General features: G+C 43.6%; 1 protein-coding gene across 2 annotated transcripts in view; it reads left to right on the top strand.

The window, feature by feature from the left end:
• avl9 (AVL9 homolog (S. cerevisiase)) overlaps positions 1-21560 on the top strand; it is a 319342-nt gene that overhangs the window by 143511 nt on the left and 154271 nt on the right. For both annotated transcript variants that reach the window (XR_010020391.1, XM_063067522.1), the window contains exon 8: positions 2836-2874. Coding sequence is in view for 1 of the 2 variants with exons in the window: in XM_063067522.1 (XP_062923592.1) it covers positions 2836-2874 (39 nt within the window). In the remaining variant the exon portion in view is untranslated. The remainder of the gene's footprint in view (positions 1-2835; positions 2875-21560) is intronic.

Raw genomic sequence — 21560 nt, 5'->3', positions numbered from 1 at the left:
GTCCACATAGCTTCCTTCAGGGAAAATCTTGGGTGACAAACATGTTGGAATTCTTTGAACATAAAGGGGATGCAGTCAATGTATATTTTTATTTTCAGAAGGCTTTGACAAGATGGCACACGTGAGGCTGCCTACCAAGTTAAGAGCCCATGGTATTACAGGAAAAAAAGGCTGCCAGGGACTAGTGGTGTTCTACAAGGGTCGGTGGGACAACTTATACTGTATATCAGTGATTTAGATGATGGAATAGATGGCTTTGTTGTCAAATCTGCCGATGATACAAAGATTGTTGAGATGTATTAGATGTAGTGTTGAGGAAACAGGAAGGGTGCCAAAGGACTTAGACAGATTAGGAGAATGGGCAAGGAAGTGGCAAATGAAGTACAATGTTGGAAAATGCATGGTCATGCACTTTGGTAGTAGAAATAAATGTGCAGACTATTTTCTAAACGGGGAAAAATCCAAAACTCTGAGTTGCACAAGGACTTGGGACTCCTTGTGTAGAAAACCCTAAAGGTTAACTTGCTGGTAGAGTTGGTGGTGAGGAGGCAAATGCAATGTTTGCATTCATTTCAAGAGGTCTAGAATACAAGAGCAGGGATGTGATGCTGTGGCTTTATAAGGCATTGGTGAGGCCTCACCCTGAATGTTGTTAACAGTTCTTGGCTTCTCATCTAAGAAAAGATGTGCTGGCATTGGAGAGGGTCCCGACGAGGTTCACAAGGATGATTCTGGGAATTATCATATGAGGAATGTTCGATAGCTCTGGTTGTGTACTTGCTGGAATTTAGAAGGATGAGGGGGGGATTTCGTTGAAACTTTTCAAATGTTGAAAAGTCTCGACTGAGTAGATCTGGAAAGGATGTTTCACATGGTGGGGGAGTCTAGGACAAGAGATAGCCTCAAGATAGAGGGGCGTCCATTAAAAACAGAGGTGGTGAGAAATTTCTTTAGCCAGAGGGTGGTGAATTTGTGGAACTTACTACCACAGGCAGCTGTGGAGGCCAGGTCGTTGTGTGTATTTAAGTTGGAGCTTGACAGATTCTTGATTATGGGGAGCAGGCTGGGGAATGGGGCTGAGGAGGGGGAAAAAAAAAGGATCAGCCCATGATTAAATGGTGGAGCAAACTGGATAGGCCAAATGGATTAATTCTACTTCTAACGTGTTATGGTCTTAAGGTCTAAATGAGTAAACACTCAAGTAAGAGTGAAGGGCCCGGACCCTTCATCAGGACTGACCATACTCCAGAGTTAACCCGACCCTAACCAGAGTTTTAAAAAGTTGCAACATAACTTCCTGACTTTTGAACTCAATGCCTCAACTATTAAAAACAAGCACTTCATAAGCCGCCTTAACCACCTATCGACAGGAGTATTGCAGGGATGTATACTCAGTCCTCTGCTCTACTTGCTTTACACCTATGACTGAGTGGCAAAGTACAGCTCCAACAATATATACACGTTAGCTGATGATACACTGTTGTGGGTTGTATCAAAGGGGGTGATTAATCAGCATATAGGAGGGAGACTGAAAACTTGGCTGAGTGGTGTAATAACAACAACCTCTGACCCAATGTCAGTAAGATCAAAGAATTGATTGTAGACTTCACAAGTTCCTTGAAAGTAGCATTACAACTAGATAGGATAGTGAAGAAGCTTCATTGGTGGGGGCATTGTGTATAAGAGCCAGGATGTAAATGTGCAGCTCCATATAACTGATTAAGCCACACTGGAGTATGGTATGCAGTCCTGATCACTCCTTAACAGGACTCAGACCCCAAGATCCCTCTGATCCTCCACACTGCCAAGAGTCTTACCATTAATACTATATTCTGTCATCATATTTGACCTACCAAAATGAACCACTTCACAGTTATCTGGGTTGTACTCCATCTGCCACTTAGCCCAGTTTTGCATCCTATCAATGTCCCGTTGTAACCTCTGACAGCCCTCCACACTATCCATAACACCCCCAACCTTTGTGTCATCAGCAAACTTACTAAGCCATCCCTCCACTTCATCATCCAGGTCATTTATAAAAATCACGAAGAGAAGGGGTCCCAGAACAGATCCCTGAGGCACACCGCTGGTCACTGGCCTCCATGCAGAATATGACCCATCTGCAACCACTCTTTGCCTTCTGTGGGCAAACCAGTTCTGGATTCACAAAGTAATGTCCCCTTGGATCCCATTCCTCCTCACTTGCATGGAGTATCTTATCAAATGCCTTGCTGAAATCCATATACACTACATCTACTGCTCTTCCTTCATCAATGTATTTAGTCACATCCTCAATATGTGGAGTCTTCAGAGAGCAACAGAAGAGATTCACCAGTGTGCTGCCTGGATTATAGAGTATTAACTGTGAGGAAATGTGAATCAAACTTAAATTAATTTCTTTGCAGCATTGGAGACTGCCGGGAGACTTGATGGAGGTTCATAAAATAATCAGATGCATAGATAGGGTATACAGGGTCCTTTTCCTAGGGCAGAAAGAGGGGGAAATTTAAAGATGTGTGCAATGGAAACAGACATGATAGTGGTATTTAAGAGGCATTTAGTCAGGTGAATGAAAACACGGGAATGGAGCAATCTATTTTATTGGGGTAGAGAGGTTTGTTTAATTTGTCATTTTGGTTGGTTCAGACATTGTGGGAAGAAAAACCTGTTCTTGTGCTATGTGCAGAAAAGGTGATGGAATATTTTAGTGCTATATTAGTACAAATTTTGTAATGAATTATTTGTTGAAAATTCACCCATTGTTATCACAAATTCACTAATAGTTATATTCTGTGGTTTTAATAAAATATTTATCTGAGGCTTTTGTTTTTGCAGATAATAATTCTCTTCAAAATGATTCTTTTAGAGAAAAGGGTAAGTAGCCTGGCGAGTCTTAAATTGCTGATACTTGTACATTTTTCTCTTGTGTTCAGAATACTTGTGTATACAGGAGTGTTCACTGATTTGACAATAAAAAAATTAGGTTACAGGATGTTGTCAGGACAAGGGACCTGAGTTATAGGAAAAAGTTGAATAGGTCAGGACTTTATCCCCTGGAGCATAGGAGAATGAGGGGAGATTTGATAGAGGCATAAAAAATTATGAGGAGAGAAGACAGGGTTAATGCAAGCAGGATTTTTCCACTGAGGTTGGGTTAAATTAGAACCAGAGATTGTGGGTTAAAGGTGAAAGTTGAGAAGTTTAAGGGGAACATGATGAGAAACCACTTTATTCGGAGAGTGGTGAGAGTGTGGAATTAGCTGCCAGCAGAAGTGGTGGATGTGGGGTCAATTTCAACGTTTAAGAGAACTTTGGACAAATATATGAATGGGAGATGTATGGAGGGCTATGGCCCAGGTGCAGGTTGATGGCACTACTCAGAATCACTGCAATGCATCAGAGCTTTCCAACTTCAAATATTTAATTATACTTTGCTGAAATGCAGTGGAATCTTATTATTCGCAATGTGGCTATCATTGGCAAAGCAAATTCTTACCATCAGTGTTCTTGTGAAGATGTTGTTAGAACCTTCTTGAAACACTTTAGTCAGAGGCATAGAGACGTGCAGTGCAGATGCAGGCCATTTGGCCCATATAGTCATGCTAAACCATTTAAGCTGCCAACTCCCATCGACCTGCACTGGGATCATAACCCTCCATATCCCTACTATATAGTCATAGAACACTATGCATGTACCTATCCAAACTTCTCTTGAAATCGAGCTTGCTGCATGTGCCACTTTTGCTGACAGCTTATTCACAACCCTCTGAGGGAAGAAGTTTCCCCTCATGTTCCCCTTAAATTTCTCAGCTTTCACCCTTAACCCATGACCTCTGGTTGTAAATCTACCCAACTCAGTGCAAAAAGCCTGCTTGCATTTACTCTAGTTATACCCTTCATAATTTTGTATACCTGTATAAAGTCTCATCTCAACACCAGTAGTGAGGACCAAGAAAATATGGACAAGGGAGGCACAGGAGAGCTTACAGGACTGCTTTGAATCGGTGGACTTCACTCTATACAGTGGTTTATCTCTGAATTTGGATTATTCTGAATTTGTTACTGACTTCATTAAAACCTGTGTGCACATGTGCGTGCCTACAAAAACTTGTACATTTCCAAACCAAAAGCTGTGGATGAACCAGGAGATATGTCATCTGCTCGGGCTAGATCTGTGGTGTACAAGTCTCGTAACCCAGGTCTGTTTAAAAAAAAAACAGAAATGACTTGCAGAGGCCTATTTCAAGAGTGAAGAGACAATTCAGAGTGAAATTGCAGGTGACATTGGATGCATATCAACTCTGGTAGGGTTTGGAAGACATTACTTCCTGCAAAGCGAAACCCAATAGCATCAATGGCAGCCATCCTTCACTACCAGATGAGCTCAAAGGCTTCGATGCCCACTTTGAAAGGGAGAGTATAACTACATCTGTGAAGAATTCCGCTGCATCCAGTAACCCTGTGATCTCGGACTCAGAGGCCAATGTTAGGCTGTCTTTAAGGAGGGAGAATGGCAGGCCCCGATGGAGTAACTGGTAAGGTTCAAAAAACTTGTGCCAACTATCAAATGGGAATATTCAAGGACATTTTCAACCTCTTACTGCTATGTTGGAAGTTCCACTTGCTTCAAAAAGACAACAATTATACCAGTGCCTAAGAAAAGTAGTGTGAGTAGTACAGATTCACTACTCTTTGGTTAAAAAAATTCCTTCTTAACACTGTTTTAATTTTGAAGCTGTGCCCTCTAGTTCTGGACACTCCAACCGAAGGAAACATCCTCTCCACATCCACTTTATCTAGCCCTTTCAACATTTGGTAGGTTTCAATGAGATCATCTCCACATTCTTCTAAATTCCAGTGAGTACAGGTCCAAAGTTGCTAAACGCTCCTCATATGTTAACTCCTTCATTCTCAGAATCATCTTTGCGAACCTCCTCTGGACTCTCTCCAATAACAGCACACATTTCTAAGATAAGGGGCCTAAATATGTTGACAATACTCCAGCAACATTGTATTTGCCTTCTTTACCACAGACTTAACCTGTAAGTTAACCCTCTGGGAGTCTTGCATGAGGACTCCGGTCCCTCTGCACCTCTGATGTTTGAATTTTCTCCCTATTTAGATAATAGTCTGCATTATCATATTCCCCATCACTGTATTCCATCTGTATTCCATGTGTTCACCAGCAACTTTGATGTGTGTTGCCTGTATTCCATCTTCCACTTTTTTGCCCATTCTTCCAATTTGTCTAAGTCCTTCTGCACATTGCTTCCTTAGCAATAACTTCCCTCCAGATGCCAGGGTCGGAGATGTCTTTAGACACGTCCACAATATCCTGTAAAGGCAGGGTAAGCCGCCAAAAGCCATGGTACATATTGGTACCAATGACAAAGGAAGAAAAAAGGAGGAGGTCCTGAAAAAAGAATATAGGGAAGCTGAGAAGCAGGACCTCAAGGTTAGTAATCTCGGGACTACAACCTTGGGACTGAAACTTGGCTACAGGAGGGGCAGGACTGGCAGCTTAATATTCCGGGATTCCGATGTTTCAGATGTGATCAAGGCAGAGGAATGAAAGGTGGGGGAGTAGCATTGCTTGTTAGGGAAAATATTACAGCAGTGCTCAGGCAGGACAGATTAGAGGGCTTGTCTACTGAGTCCTTATGGGTGGAGCTGAGAAACAGGAAAGGTAGGCCACATTAGTGGGATCGTATTACAGACCACCCAATAGTTAACGAGACTTGGAAGAGCAAATCTGCAGAGAGATAGCAGACAACTGCAGGAAACATAAAGTTGTGGTGGTAGGGGATTTTAATTTTCCATATATTGACTGGGACTTCCATACTGTTAGAGGTCCAGATGGTTTAGAGTTGGTAAAATGTGTTCAGGAAAGTTTTCTAAATCAATATATAGAGGGACCAACTAGAGGGGATGCAATATTGGATCTCCTGTTAGGAAACGAGTTGGGACAAGTGACGGAAGTCTGTGTAGGGGAGCACTTTGGTTCCAGTGATCATAACACCATTAGTTTCAACTTGATCATGGACGAGGATAGATCTGGTCCTAAGGTTGAGGTGTGAACTGGAAGAAGGCCAAATTTGAAGAAATGAGAAAGGATCTAAAAAGCATGGATTGCGACAGGTTGTTCTCTGGCAAAGATGTGATTGGTAGCTGGGAAGCCTTCAAAGGAGAAATTTTGAGAGTGCAGAGGTTGTATATTCCTGTCAGGATTAAAGGCAAAGTAAATAGGAATAAGGAACCTTGGTTCTCAAGGGATATTGCAACTCTGATAAAGAAGAAGAGGGAGTTGTATGACATGTATAGGAAACAGGGAGTAAATAAGTTGCTTGAGGAGTATAAGAAGTGCAAGAAAATACTGAAGAAAGAAATCAGGAGGGCTAAAAGTAGACATGAGGTTGCCTTGGCAGTCAAAGTGAAGGATAATCCAAAGAGCTTTTACAGATATATTAAGAGCAAAAGGTTTGTAAGGGATAAAATTGGTCCTCTTGAAGATCAGAGTGGTCGGCTATGTGCGGAACCAAAGGAAATGGGAGAGATTTTAAATAAGTTTTTTGTGTCTGTATTTACGAAGGAAACTGGCATGAAGTCTATGGAATTAAGGGAAACAAGTAGTGAGATCATGGAAACTGTACAGATTGAAAAGGAGGAGGTGCTTGCTGTCTTGAGGAAAATTAAAGTGGATAAATCCCCAGGACCTGACAGGGTGTTCCCTCGGACCTTGAAGGAGACCAGTGTTGAAATTGCGGGGGTCCTGGCAGAAATATTTAAAATGTCGCTGTCTACGGGTGAAGTGCCGGAGGATTGGAGAGTGGCTCATGTTGTTCCGTTGTTTAAAAAAGGATCGAAAAGTAATCCGGGAAATTATAGGCCAGTGAGTTTAACGTCAGTAGTAAGTAAATTATTGGAGGGAGTACTAAGAGACAGAATCTACAAGCATTTGGATAGACAGGGGCTTATTAGGGAGAGTCAACATGGCTTTGTGCGTGGTAGGTCATGTTTGACCAATCTGTTGGAGTTTTTCGAGGAGGTTACCAGGAAAGTGGATGACGGGAAGGCAGTGGATATTGTCTACATGCACTTCAGTAAGGCCTTTGACAAGGTCCCGCACGGGAGGTTAGTTAGGAAAATTCAGTCGCTAGGTATACATGGAGAGGTGGTAAATTGGATTGGACATTGGCTCAATGGAAGAAGCCAGAGAGTGGTGGTTGAGAATTGCTTCTCTGAGTGGAGGCCTGTGACTAGTGGTGTGCCACAGGGATCAGTGCTGGGTCCATTGTTATTTGTCATCTATGTCAATGATCTGGATGATAATGTGGTAAATTGGATCAGCAAGTTTGCTGATGATACAAAGATTGGAGGTGTAGTAGACAGTGAGGAAGGTTTTCAGAGCTTGCAGAGGGACTTGGACCATCTGGAAAAATGGGCTGAAAAATGGCAGATGGAGTTTAATACTGACAAGTGTGAGGTATTGCACGTTGGAAGGACAAACCAAGGTAGAACATACAGGGTTAATGGTAAGGCACTGAGGAGTGCAGTGGAACAGAGGGATCTGGGAATACAGATACAAAATTCCCTAAAAGTGTCGTCACAGGTAGATAGGGTCGTAAAGAGAGCTTTTGGTACATTGGCCTTTATTAATCGAAGTATTGAGTATAAGAGCTGGAATGTTATGATGAGGTTGTATAAGGCATTGGTGAGGCCGAATCTGGAGTATTGTGTTCAGTTTTGGTCACCAAATTACAGGAAGGATATAAATAAGGTTGAAAGAGTGCAGAGAAGGTTTACAAGGATGTTGCCAGGACTTGAGAAACTCAGTTACAGAGAAAGGTTGAATAGGTTAGGACTTTATTCCCTGGAGTGTAGAAGAATGAGGGGAGATTTGATAGAGGTATATAAAATTATGATGGGTATAGATAGAGTGAATGCAAGCAGGCTTTTTCCACTGAGGCAAGGGGAGAAAAAAACCAGAGGACATGGGTTAAGGGTGAGGGGGGAAAAGTTTAAAGGGAACATTAGGGGGGGCTTCTTCACACAGAGAGTGGTGGGAGTATGGAATGAGCTGCCAGACGAGGTGGTAAATGCGGGTTCTTTTTTAACATTTAAGAATAAATTGGACAGATACATGGATGGGAGGTGTATGGAGGGATATGGTCCGTGTGCAGGTCAGTGGGACTAGGCAGAAAATGGTTCGGCACAGCCAAGAAGGGCCAAAGGGCCTGTTTCTGTGCTGTAGTTTCTATGGTTTCTATGGTTTCTAACCTATGCCAAGCAACAATGAGGTTAGGAATAGAATGAGGTGGAGGATAAATGCATGGCTGAATAATTGGATCGGGGGCAGGGATTCAGATTTCTGGATAATTGGGACCTCTTCTGGGGCAGGTGTGACCTGTACAAAAGGAATGGGTTGCACTTGATTCTGAGAGGGACCAATATTCCTGTGGGCAGATTTACTAGAGCTGTTGAGAGGTTAAACTAATATGGCAAGGGGATGGAAACCAGGATGACAGAGCTGAATTTGAGCCAGCAGGTTTACAAGTAAATGATGGGTGTAACATGAATGTAACGAAGGACAAGCCAATGATTGGGTACAAATGCAGACAGAGCAAAGAGTTAAATTGTACCACTGAGGCAAAATTCAAAAGGGCGAAGAACGTAGACTGAAAGTGCTGTATTTAAATGTGCGTAGCATTTGGAATAAGGTGAATGAACTTGTGGTGGAATCGGAGGTTGGATGGTATGTTGTTGTGGGCATCAGTGAGTCGTGGCTGAAAGGCTATAGTTGGGATCATAATGTCAAAGGATATACTTTGTATCGAAAGGACAGGCAGGAAGTCATAGGTGGTGTTGTGGCTCTGTTGATAAGAGATGGAATTACCTCTTTAGAAAGAGGTGACGTAGAGTTCAAGAATGTTGAATCTTTGTGGGTAGGGTTAAGAAATTGCAAGGGTACAAAAAACGTTATGGGAATCATATCTTGGCCTCTAAATGGTAGCCAAGATGAGGGGTTGAGATTGCAAAGGGAGCTGGAAAAGGCATGTGATAAGGATACTGTCACAATTGTAATGGAGGACTTCAATATGCAAGGGGATGAGGAAAATCAGGTTGGTGTCGGATCACAAAAGAGGGAATTTGTTAAATGCCTACGAGATGGCTTTTTAGAGCAGCTTGTGCTTGAGCCTACTTGGAGAAAGCTGTCTTTGATTGGGTGTTGTGTAATAACCCAGATCTTATTAGGGAGCTTAATGTAAAGGAACCCTTAGGAGGCAGTGATCATAATCTGATTCAATTCATCCTGTAATTTGAGAAGGAAAAGCATAAATCAGATGTATCAATATTGCAATGGAATAAAAGAAATTACAGAGGCATGAGAGAGGAGCTTGCCCAAGTGGATTGGAGGAGGATACTGGTGGGGATGATGGCAGAGCAGAGATGGCTGAAGTTTCAAGCTTACAAATCGCAGAACAGATGTCCTGCGGAGGAAGTTGTTCTCAAATGACAGAGATAGGCAACTGTGGCTGACAGAGAGGGTTAAGGACTGCATAAAAGCCATGGAAAAGGTATATAAAGTAGCAAAAGTGAGTAGGAAATTGGATGATTGGGAAGCTTTTAAATTCCAACAAAAGGCAACTAAAAAAGCGATAAGGGAAAAGAGGTAAAGGGAGAAGGATGTCAGTGCAGGGTCCTCCTGTGGCCATTCCCCTCAGCAACAGTATGTTGCAAGGATGTGGCTGGCGACGAACTCAAGTGCAGGACACAGGCGCTGAGGCAGAGTCGTGAGCACCGCCGTGAACGGGGAACCAGTATCCAAGAGAGTCTTTACACAGAGACAAGGGTCACGTAGAGTATCCAGGAAACGATGCGGATTTTAGAACTGACAGTTCTCAGGAATCAGGAATTGAGGTTTACTCACACTAGAGTCGACCAACAAACTGGCAGCTCCTTGTTGTGATCACAGGGTCTTTATCCTGCATTTTCTGGTGGAAAGCAGGTGTGTGTAGTTAGTGGAACCTGGGAATGATTGGAAATTCAACAAGGGGATTGAGGCCCAGTTCCTGAGGTAACTAGCAAGGTGGGGGATTGCCAGAAGGGACCAAGACACAGTACCCTTTGGATACTGCTGTGGGGGATGACCTTTCTGGGCAAGGCAGCAGCAGCCAGACCAATAGCACTGCAGTCAGCTCTGAGTCTCAGAATGGAAGGGTGAAGTCAGGCGGAGCAATAGTCATAGGGGTCTTGATAGTTAGGGGGCCAGATAGGAGAATCTGTGCCAGCAAAAGAGGCACCATAATAGTGTGTTGTCTCCCAGTTGCTAGGGTCCAGGATATCTCTGAGCGGTGGCAGGGGAGGCTGAGCAGCCAGAGGTCGTGGTACATGTTGGTACCAATGACATAGGCAGGAGAGGGGTAGAGTGCAGTGAGTTTAGGGGGATAGGGCAGAGGCACCATCAGTGGTGGGAGCAGAGCACTGTGAAGAGGTTTCTTGCAGGTCGGCGACGCTAATTTAAAAGGAGAACTTCGCAGGCATTTGGCCATTGTAGAGGCCCTATCAACTGCCATTGTCGGGAGTAGGCCAGCAGAAGCGTCAGGCTTCGGCTCGGAGGAGATGTTGGCTCGGGGCAAGCTTACGTTCAGGTTTTCTTTTTGTTTTTCTCTTACTATACCTGTTGTAGTAAATGGCGGTTGTGTGTTCTTCATTCTGGATGTTGGAGAACTCTCCCGGGGAACTACATCTGTGTGAAGTGCATCGGGCTGCAGCTCCTTCAAGACCGTGTTAAGGATCTGGAGCAGCAACTGGATGACCTTCGGCCTGTATGGGAGAGTGAGGACATGAGAGATAGTGTCACGGCTGCAGAAAAGGTGGACGTCATGGAGGGTTTGTCTACGGAGTCTCTGTGGGTGGAGGTTAGGAACAGGAAGGGGTCAATAACTTCACTGGGTGTTTTTTATAGGCCGCCCAGTAGTAACAAGGATATCAAGGAGCAGATAGGGAAACAGATCCTGGAAAGGTGTAATAATAACAGAGTTGTCGTGGTGGGAGATTTTAATTTCCCAAATATCGATTGGCATCTCTCTAGAGCAGTGGTCCCCAAATACCAGGTCACAAAGCATGTGCTACCGGGCCGCAAGTAAACAATATGATTTGGTGATATGAAAAGAAGGCGGGGGAGTGGGACTAAATGGGAGAATGGATCAGCTCATGATAAAATGGTGGAGCAGACACGATGGGCCGAATGGCTGACTTCTGCTCCTTTGTCTTATGGTCTTATGGAAATGATATGAGTCAGCTGCATCTTTCCTCCTTCTCTGTCACACACTGTTGAACTTGAACACCACCACCCCCCCCCCCGCCCACCGGCTAGTCCGCAAGAATATCGTAAATATTAAACTAGTCTGCAGTGCAAAAAAGGTTGGGGACCCCTGCCCTAGAGCAAGGGGTTTAGATTGGATGGAGTTTATTAGGTGTGTTCAGGAAGGTTTTTGACACAATATGTAGATAAGCCTATAAGAGGAGAGGCTGTACTTGATTTGGTATTGGGAAATGAACCTGGTCAGGTGTCAGATCTCTCAGTGGGAGAGCATTTTGGAGATAGTGATCATAATTCTATCTCCTTTTATTACAATAGCATTGGAGAGAGATCGGAATAAACAAGTTAAAAAAGGGTTTAGTTGGAGTAAAGGGAATTATGAGGCTATCAGGCAGGAAATTGGAAGCTTAAATTGGAAACATATTCTCAGGGAAAAGTACGGAAGAAATGTGGCAAATGTTCAGGGGATAGTTGTGTGGAGTTCTGCATAGGTACGTTCCAGTGAGACAGGGAAGTTATGATAGGGTACAGGAACTGTGGTGTACAAAGGCTGTAATAAATCTAGTCAAGAAGAAAAGAAAAGCTTACAAAAGGTTCAGAGAGCTAGGTAATGTTAGAGATCCAGAAGATTATAAAGCTAACAGGAAGGAGCTTCAAAAGGAAATTCGGAGAGCCAGAAGGACCCATGAGGAGGCCTTATCGGGCAGGATTAAGGAAACCCCAAGGCATTCTACAAGTATGTGAAGAGCAAGAGGATAAGACGTGAAAGAATAGGACCTATCAAGTGTGACAGTGGGAAAGTATGTATGGAACCGGAGGAAATAGCAGAGGTACTTTACTTCAGTATTCACTATGGAAAAGGATCTTGGTGATTGTAGTGATGATTTGCAGCAGACTGAAAAGCTTGAGCATGCAGATATTAAGACAGAGGATGTGCTGGAGCTTTTGGAAAGCATCAAGTTGGATAAGTCGCCGGGACCAGATGAGATGTACCCCAGGCTGCTGCGGGAGGTGAGGGAGGAGACTGCTGAGCCTCTGGCAATGATCTTTGCATCATCAATGGGGACGGGAGAGGTTCCAGAGGATTGGAGGGTTGCAGATGTTGTTCCCTTATTCAAGAAAAGGAGTAGAGATAGCCCAGGAAATTATAGACCAGTGAGTCTTACCTCAGTGCTTGGTAAGTTGATTGAGAAGATCCTGAGAGGCAGGATTTATGAACATTTGGAGAGGTATAATATGATTAGGAATAGTCAGCTTGGCTTTGTCAAGGGCAGGTTGTGCCTTACGAGCCTGGTTGAATTTTTTGAGGATGTGACTAAATATGTTGATGAAAGAAGAGCAGTAGATATAGTATATATGGATTTCAGCAAGGCATTTGATAGGTACCCCATGCAAGGTTTATTGAGAAAGTAAGCAGGCATGGGATCCAAGGGGACATTGCTTTGTGGATCCAGAACTGGCTTGCCCACAAAAGGCAAAGAGTGGTTGTAGACAGGTCATATTTAGAGAATTTAGAAAGCTAGGTAGAAAGCTGAGAATCAGGACTTCCAGGGTAGTAATTCCTGGATTGCTGTCTGTACCACACACCAGTGAGGGTAGAAACAGGATGATTTGACAGAAAACTGGCAGGGAACATAAAAACTGACTGTAAAAGCTTTTATAGATATGTGAAAAGAAAAAGATTGGTTAAGACAAATGTAGGTCCCCTACAGACAGAAACAGGTGAATTGATTATGGGGATCAAGGACATGGCAGACCAATTGAATAATTACTTTGGTTCTGTCTTCACTAAGGAGGACATAAATAATCTTCTGGAAATAGTAGGGGGCAGAGGGTCCAGTGAGATGGAGGAACTGAGGGAAATACATGTTAGTAGGGAAGTGGTGTTAGGTAAATTGAAGGGATTAAAGGCAGATAAATCCCCAGGGCCAGATGGTCTGCATCCCAGAGTGCTTAAGGAAGTAGCCCAAGAAATAGTGGATGCATTAGTGATAATTTTTCAAAAGTCTTTAGATTCTGGACTAGTTCCTGAGGATTGGAGGGTGGCTAATGTAACCCCACTTTTTAAAAAAGGAGGGAGAGAGAAACTGGGGAATTATAGACCGGTTAGCCTAACATCGGTGGTGGGGAAACTGCTAGAGTCAGTTATCAAAGATGTGATAACAGCACATTTGGAAAGTGGTGAAATCATTGGACAAAGTCAGCATAGATTTGTGAAAGGAAAATCATGTCTGACGAATCTCATAGAATTTTTTGAGGATGTAGCTAGTAGAGTGGATAGGGGAGAACCAGTGGATGTGGTATATTTGGGTTTTCAAAAGGCTTTTGACAAGGTCCCACACAGGAGATTAGTGTGCAAACTTAAAGCACACGGTATTGGGGGTAAGGTATTGATGTGGATAGAGAATTGGTTGGCAGACAGGAAGCAAAGAGTGGGAATAAACGGGACCTTTTCAGAATGGCAGGCGGTGACTAGTGGGGTACCGCAAGGCTCAGTGCTGGGACCCCAGTTGTTTACAATATATATTAATGACTTGGATGAGGGAATTAAATGCAGCATCTCCAAGTTTGCGGATGACACGAAGCTGGGCGGCAGTGTTAGCTGTGAGGAGGATGCAGGGTGACTTGGATAGGTTAGGTGAGTGGGCAAATTCATGGCAGATGCAATTTAATGTGGATAAATGTGAAGTTATCCACTTTGGTGGCAAAAATAGGAAAACAGATTATTATCTGAATGGTGGCCGATTAGGAAAAGGGGAGGTGCAACGAGACCTGGGTGTCATTATACACCAGTCATTGAAAGTGGGCATGCAGGTACAGCAGGCGGTGAAAAAGGCGAATGGTATGCTGGCATTTATAGCAAGAGGATTCGAGTACAGGAGCAGAGTGGTACTACTGCAGTTGTACAAGGCCTTGGTGAGACCACACCTGGAGTATTGTGTGCAGTTTTGGTCCCCTAATCTGAGGAAAGACATCCTTGCCATAGAGGGAGTACAAAGAAGGTTCACCAGATTGATTCCTGGGATGGCAGGACTTTCATATGATGAAAGACTGGATGAATTAGGCTTATACTCGTTGGAATTTAGAAGATTGATGGGGGATCTGATTGAAACGTATAAAATCCGAAAGGGATTGGACAGGCTAGATGCAGGAAGATTGTTCCCGATGTTCAGGAAGTCCAGAACGAGGGGTCACAGTTTGAGGATAAAGGGGAAGCCTTTTAGGACCGAGATTAGGAAAAACTTCTTCACACAGAGAGTGGTGAATCTGTGGAATTCTCTGCCACAGGAAACAGTTGAGGCCAGTTCATTGGCTATATTTAAGAGGGAGTTAGATATGGCCCTTGTGGCTAAAGCGATCAGGGGGTATGGAGGGAGGGCTGGTGCAGGGTTTAGAGTTGGATGATCAGCCATGATCATACTGAATGGTGGTGCAGGTTCGAAGGGCCGAATGGCCTACTCCTGCACCTATTTTCTGTTTCTATGTTTCTATAAATGTGTGGCTGAGAAGCTGGTGCAAGGGGCAGGGCTTCAGATTCTTCGATCATTGGGATCTCTTCTGAGGGAGATATGACCTGTTCAAAAGTGATGGGTTGCACCTGAACCCGAGGGGGACCAATATTCTTGTGGGCAGGTTTGTTAGATCTGTTGGGGAGGGTTTAAACTAATTTGGCAGGGGGGTGGGAACCAGAGTAATGGGACTCAGTATAGGATGGATGGTTTAAAAAAAAAGTAAAGATGGCGTGCAGTCAGACTGTCAGGAAGAGCAGGCAGGTAATGGAACATAGTTGCAGCCAACAGGGTGAGTATCAGTACATTAGGGATGCAGAATTAAAAAGGGTAGCAAATACGGTAGTCAAGGTGTTGTATCTCAATGCGCGGAGTACAAGAAATAAGGCGGATGACCTTGTTGCACTATTACAGATTGCCAGGTATGATGTTGTGGCCATCACTGAATCATGCCTGAAGGACGGTTGTAGTTGGGAACTGAATGTCCAAGCTTACACGTTGTATCATAGGAAGGCAAGCAGAGGGGGAGGCCTGGCTCTACTGTAGCAAATCTGTAGAGAGATAGCAGACTGAAGTAAGAAACAGAAAGTTGTAATAGTAGGGGATTTTAACTTTCCACATATATACTGGGACTCCCACACTGTGAAAGGGCTAGATGGCTTGGAGTTTGTCAGATGTGTTCAGGAAAGTTTTCTAAATGAATATATAGAGGTACCTACGAGAGAGGATGCAATACTTGATCTCCTATTAGAGAACCAGACAGGTTAGGTGACAGAAGTATGTGCAGGGGAACATTTTGGGTCCAGTGACCATAATGTCATTAGTTTCAAGTTAATTATGGATAAGGATTGATCTGGTCCTCGAATTGAGGTTCGATCTAAATTGGAGAAGGGCCAATTTTGTGGAAATGAGAAAGAATCTAGGAAGAGTGGATTGGGATAAGTTGTTTTCTGGCAAGGATGTGTTCAGTAAGTGGAAGGCCTTCAAAGGTGAAATTTTGAGAGTGCAGAATTTGCATGTTCCTGCCAGGATTAAAGGCAAAGTTAACAGGCATAGGTAACCTTCGTTTTCAAGGGATATTGGCGATCTGGTTAAGAAAAAGAGAGGAGTTTTCCAGGTATAGGCAATAAGGAACAAATGAGGTACTTGAACAGTATCGAAAATCTAAGAAAATACTAAATCATGAAGGCAAAAAGAAGATATGAGGTTGCTCTGGCAGATAATGTGAAGGTAAACTGGAAGGGTTTCTACAAGTATATTAAGAGTAAAAGGATAGTAAGGGACAAAATTGGTCCCCTAGAAGATCAAAGTGGTCGTCTATGTGTGGAGCCTCACAAGATGGGGGAGATCTTTTTGTTTTTTTGCATCAGTATTTACTCAGGAAACTGGCATAGCATATATGGAAGGAAGGGAAACAAGTAGTAGTGTCATGGAACATATATAGATTAAAGAGGAGGAGATGCTTGCTGCCCTACAGCGAATAAAGGTAGATAAATCCCCCGGGCCTGACATGATATTTCCTCGGACCTTGAAAGAGACTAGTGTAGAAATTACAGGGGCCCTCGCAGAACTATTTAAAGTGTCCTTAGCCATGGGTGCAGTGCTGGAGGATTGGAGGGTAGCTCATGTTGTTCCGTTGTTTTAAAAAGGCTCCAAAAGTAAACCAGGTAACTACAGGCCGGTGAGCCTGACATCAGTAGTAGGTAAATTATTGGAAGGTGTTCTGAGAGATCGGATATACAAGTATTTGGACAGCCAAGGGCTGATTAAGGATAGTCATCATGACTTTGTGTGTGGTAGATCGTGTTTAATGAATCTTGTAGAGTTTTTCGAGGAGGTTACCAAGAAAGTAGTTGAAGGAAAGGCTGTGGATGTTGTCTACATGGACTTTAGTAAGGCCTTTGACATGGTCCCACATGGGAGGTTAGTTCAGAAGGTTCAGACACTAGGTATCTATGGAGAGGTTGTAAACTGGATTCGAAATTGGCTGTGTGGGAGACAGAGAGTGGTAGTGGATGATTGCTTCTCAGACTGGAGGCCTGTGACTAGTGGTGTGCCTCAGGGATCTGTGCTGGGATCATTGTTGTTTGTTGTCTATATCAATGATTAGATCAGCAAGTTTGCTGATGACACGAAGATTGGAGGTGTTGTGGACAGCGAGGAAGGCTTTCAAAGCTTGCAGAGGGATCTGGACTAATTGGAAAAATGGGCCCGAAAATGGCAGATGGAATTTAATGCAGATAATTTAATGCCCAGCAGCAATAGTAGCCTCGCTTCATGTTCCTCCAAGGTGGATTCAAACACTGTGAGGTCATCCAGATACACCAATACCTCAGAAAGTTCATATCCCCCACCATTTTTTCCATGACATGCTGGAAGGTTGCGGGGGTTCCCGATATGTCCTGGCACCCTTTCAAACTGAAAGAATCCCAGTGGACATATAAATGACATCTTCTCTTTGTCAGCCTCACTCATGGGAATCTGGTAAACACAAAATACTCTGCAGATGCTGGGATCAAAGCAACACGCACAACACGCTGGAGGAACTCAGCAGGTCGGGCAGCATCCGTGGAAACAAACCGTCAACGTTTCGGGCCGAGACCCTTCGTCAGGACTGAAGAGGGAGGAGGCAGGGGCCCGATAAAGAAGGTGGGATGAGGGTGGGAGGGAGAAGGCTGGTAGGTTCCAGGTGAAAAACCAGTAAGGGGAAAGATAAAGGGGTGGGGGAGGGGAAGCAGGGAGGGGATAGGCAGGAAAGGTGAAGAAAGAATAGGGGAAAGCACAATGGGTAGTAGAAGGAGGCGGAACCATGAGGGAGGTGATAGGCAGCTGGAGGAGGGGGCAGAGTGAAACTGGGATGGGGGAAAGGAAGGGGAGAGAATTACTTGAAGTTGGAGAATTCAGTGCTCGTGCCAAGAGGCTGGAGACTACCCAGACAATATATGAGGTGTTGCTCCTCCAACCTGAGTTTGGCCTCATCATGGCAATAGAGGAAGCCATGTATGGACATATCCGAATGGGAACGTGAAGCAGAGTTGAAGTGGGTGGCAACTGGAAGATCTGGTCTGTTGTGGTGGACGGAGCAGAGGTGCTTGTTGTTCGTCTCCTATTATCTCTGACCATAACCCGAACACTGCTTCTACAAAAAGACCATTATGTTAGCAGTGAAACCTTTTCCAGGGTGTTACAACAGTAAGTATAAGACCATACGACATAGGAGCAGAATTAGGCCATTCAGCCCATCGAGTCCTCTCCACCATTTTATCATGGCAGATACCAGATCCCATTCAATCCCATGCACCTGTCCTCTCACTATATCTCAACCATTCAGGAAACTATCAACTTCCACTGTGAATATACCCATGAACTTGGCCTCCATTGCAGTCTGTGGCAGAGCATTCCACAGATTCACCAGTCTTTGACTAAAAAAAATTCCTCCTTACTTATGTTCTAAAAGGTCATCCCTCAATTTTGAGGCCGTGCCCTCTAGTGCTGGATACCCCCACCATAGGAAACATCACTCCAAATCCACCCTATCTAGTCCTTTCAACATTTGGTGGATTCCGGTGAGATCCCTTTGGGTTCTGTTAAATTCTAATGAGTACAAGTCCAGCTGGTGGTGTAGTGGCATCAGCATTGGACTCAAGGCAAATGGTCCTGAGTCCAAACCCAGCAGGATCCCAGCCTGGGCAGCAGCAGTATCTGCGTGGAAGAAAGGCCTGGCAGTCTAATTCCATATCTTGCCATGAAAACCCTATGGACCTTATGGTCCATGAGGTCGCGAAGAGTTGGACTCGACTTAACGACTGAACAACAAACTTAACAACATTCCCCTCCCTCCCCTAATGGCTGAACAACAAACAAGCCCAAAGTTGCCAAATTATCCTTGTGAAACTTATCTGAACTTTGTCCTATGACAATGCATCCTTTCTGAGTTAAGAGGGCCAAAACTGCTGATGTTACTCCAAGTATGGCATGACTAGTGTCTTATAAAGCTTCAGCATTATCTCCTTGTTTTTGTATTCTATTCCCCTTGAAATAAATGCCAACATTGCATTTGCCTTCTTTACCACAGACTCAAGCTGTAAATTAACCTTCTGGGAGTATTGCACGAGGACTCCTAAGTCCCTCTGCATCTCTGATGTTTGAATTCTCTGCCCATTTATATAATAGTCTGCACTATAGTTCCTTTTACCAAACTGCATTATTATACATTTCCCAACACTGAATTCCATCTGCCACATTTTCGCCCATTCTTCCAACTCGTCTAAGTCCTACTGCAATCGCATTGCTTCCTCAGCATTACCTACCCTTCCACCTATCTATGTATTATCTGCAAACTTTGCCTCAAAGCCATCAATTTCACTATCTAAATCATTAACAAACAATGTGAAAAATAACGGTTCAAATAATGACCCCTGGGGAACACCACTAGTCACTGGCAGCCAACCAGAAAAAGCCCCCTTTATTCCCATTGCAAATTTGTCTCTTCAGCAACCTCTTTCTGGAGTCTGGGATGTAGTCCATCTGGTCCAAGTGACTTATCGATTCTAAGACTTTTGAGATTACCATGCACTTTTTCCTTTGTAATAGCAATGGCACTCACTCCTGCTTCCTGACACTCACGGACCTCTGGCATACAGCTAGTATCTTCCACAGTAAAGACTGAAGCAAAATACTTATTAAGTTCATCTGCCATTTCTTTGTCCCCCATTACTACCTCACCAGCATCATTTTCCAATAGTCCAATATATTATTGGCTAGTTTACCCTCATATATTACTTTTTTCCTTCTCATAGCTTTTTTAGTTGTCTTTTGTTGGATTTTAAAACCTTCCCAAACATCCAACTCCGACTCACTTTTGCTACCTTATATGCTTTTTCCTTGGGTTTTATGCAGTCCTTGATTTCCCTTGTCAGCCATGGTTGTCTACCCCTGCCATTTGAGAACTACTTCTTCTGTGGGACATTACTATCCTGTGCCTTGTGAATTATTTCCAGAAACCTCAGCCACCTCTGTTCTGCCATCATCTCTGCCAGTATCCCCCTCCAATCCACCACGGCAAGCTCCTCTCTTTTGGCTCTGTAATTCCCTTTATTCCATTGCGATACTGATACATGTAACATGTGCTTCTCCCTCTCAAACTGCAGTATGAATTCAATCATATTAGAATCACTTCCTCCTAAGGGTTCCTTTGTGTTAAGCTGACTAATAAAATCTGGGTTATCACACAACACCCAATCTAAGATAGCCTTTCCCTTAGTAGGCTTGAACACAAGCTGCACTAGGAAGCCAACTCATAGGCATTCAACAAATTCTCTGTCTTGTGATCTGACACCAACCTGATTTTCCCAATCTCCTTGCATATTGAAGTCCCCCATTACAATTGTGACATCACCCTTATTACATACCTTTATCAGCTTCCTTTGCGATCTCAACCCCACATCTTGGCTACTATTTGGAGTCCTATTTATGATTCTCATAATGGTTATTTTTACTGTTACAGTTTCTTAACTCCACCCACAAAGATTCAACATTCTCTGGCCCTATGTCACTCTTTAATTCCACCTCTTACTAATGAAACCACACCACCACTTATGCCTTCCTGCCTGTCCTTTCAATACAAAGTATATCCTTTGATATTAAACTCCCAACTTTGACCTTCTTTCAGCCATGACTCAGTGATGCGCCACACATTTGTCCACCTTATTCCGAGTGCTATGCCCATTTAAATGCAATGTCTTCAGTCCTGTATTCTTTGCCTTATGAATTTTGGCTCTGTGGTACAACCTAATGCTTTGCTCTGTCTGCAGTTGTACCCAATCATTGGCTTGTCCTTCCTTGCGTTCATATTACATATTACATCATCTACTTGTAAACCTGCTGGCTTATCCTCAGTTCTATCATACTGGTTCCCATCCCCCTGCCATATTAGTTTAAATCGCTATAATTTGTATTGTAAATAGATTAGAAATTGTGCATAAACAAAAGTAATATGTATTTTAAAAGCAAAGTGAGGTAGTGTTCATGGGTTCAATGTCAGTCTCAGAATTGGATGGCAGAGGGGAAGAAGCTGTTCCTGAATCGCTGAGTGTGTGTCTTCAGGATTCTGTATCTCCTACCTGATGGTAACAGTGAGAAAAGGGCATGCCCTGGGTGCTGGAGGTCCTTAATAATGGATGCTGCTTTTCTGAGGCACCGCTCCTTGAAGACATTCTGGGTACTACAGAGGCTAGTACCCAAGATGGAGCTGACTAATTTTACAACTTTCTGTAGCTTTCTGTCCTGTTCAGTAGCCCTCCCCCACCCCCATACCAGACAGTGAAGCAGCCTGTTGTAAGTTTTTGAGTGGTTTAGGTGACAAACCAAATCTCTTCAAACTCCTAATAAAACATAGCCACTTTCTTGTTGCCTTTATAGCTACATTGATATGTTGGGACCAAGTTAGATACTCAGAGATCTTGACACCCAGGAACTTGAAATTACTCATTACACTTCTGATCTCTCTTTGAGGATTGGTTCGTGTTCCCTCGTCTTACCCTTCCTGAAGTTCATAATTAGCTCTTTCCTCTTACTGACATTGAGTGCAAGGTTATTGCTGCAACACCAGTCAACTAGCTGGTATTTCTCCTGCACACCCTCTCATCTCCATCTGATTCTACCAACAATGGTTGTATCATCAGCAAACTTAGAGATGGTATTTGAGCTATATCTCAGTCATGGGTATA

This window comes from Mobula hypostoma, chromosome 1, assembly GCF_963921235.1.
Source record: "Mobula hypostoma chromosome 1, sMobHyp1.1, whole genome shotgun sequence".
Lineage (NCBI taxonomy): Eukaryota > Metazoa > Chordata > Chondrichthyes > Myliobatiformes > Myliobatidae > Mobula > Mobula hypostoma.
Note: the sequence above shows the minus strand (reverse complement) of the source record. Positions and strands in the feature narration are given on the sequence as shown.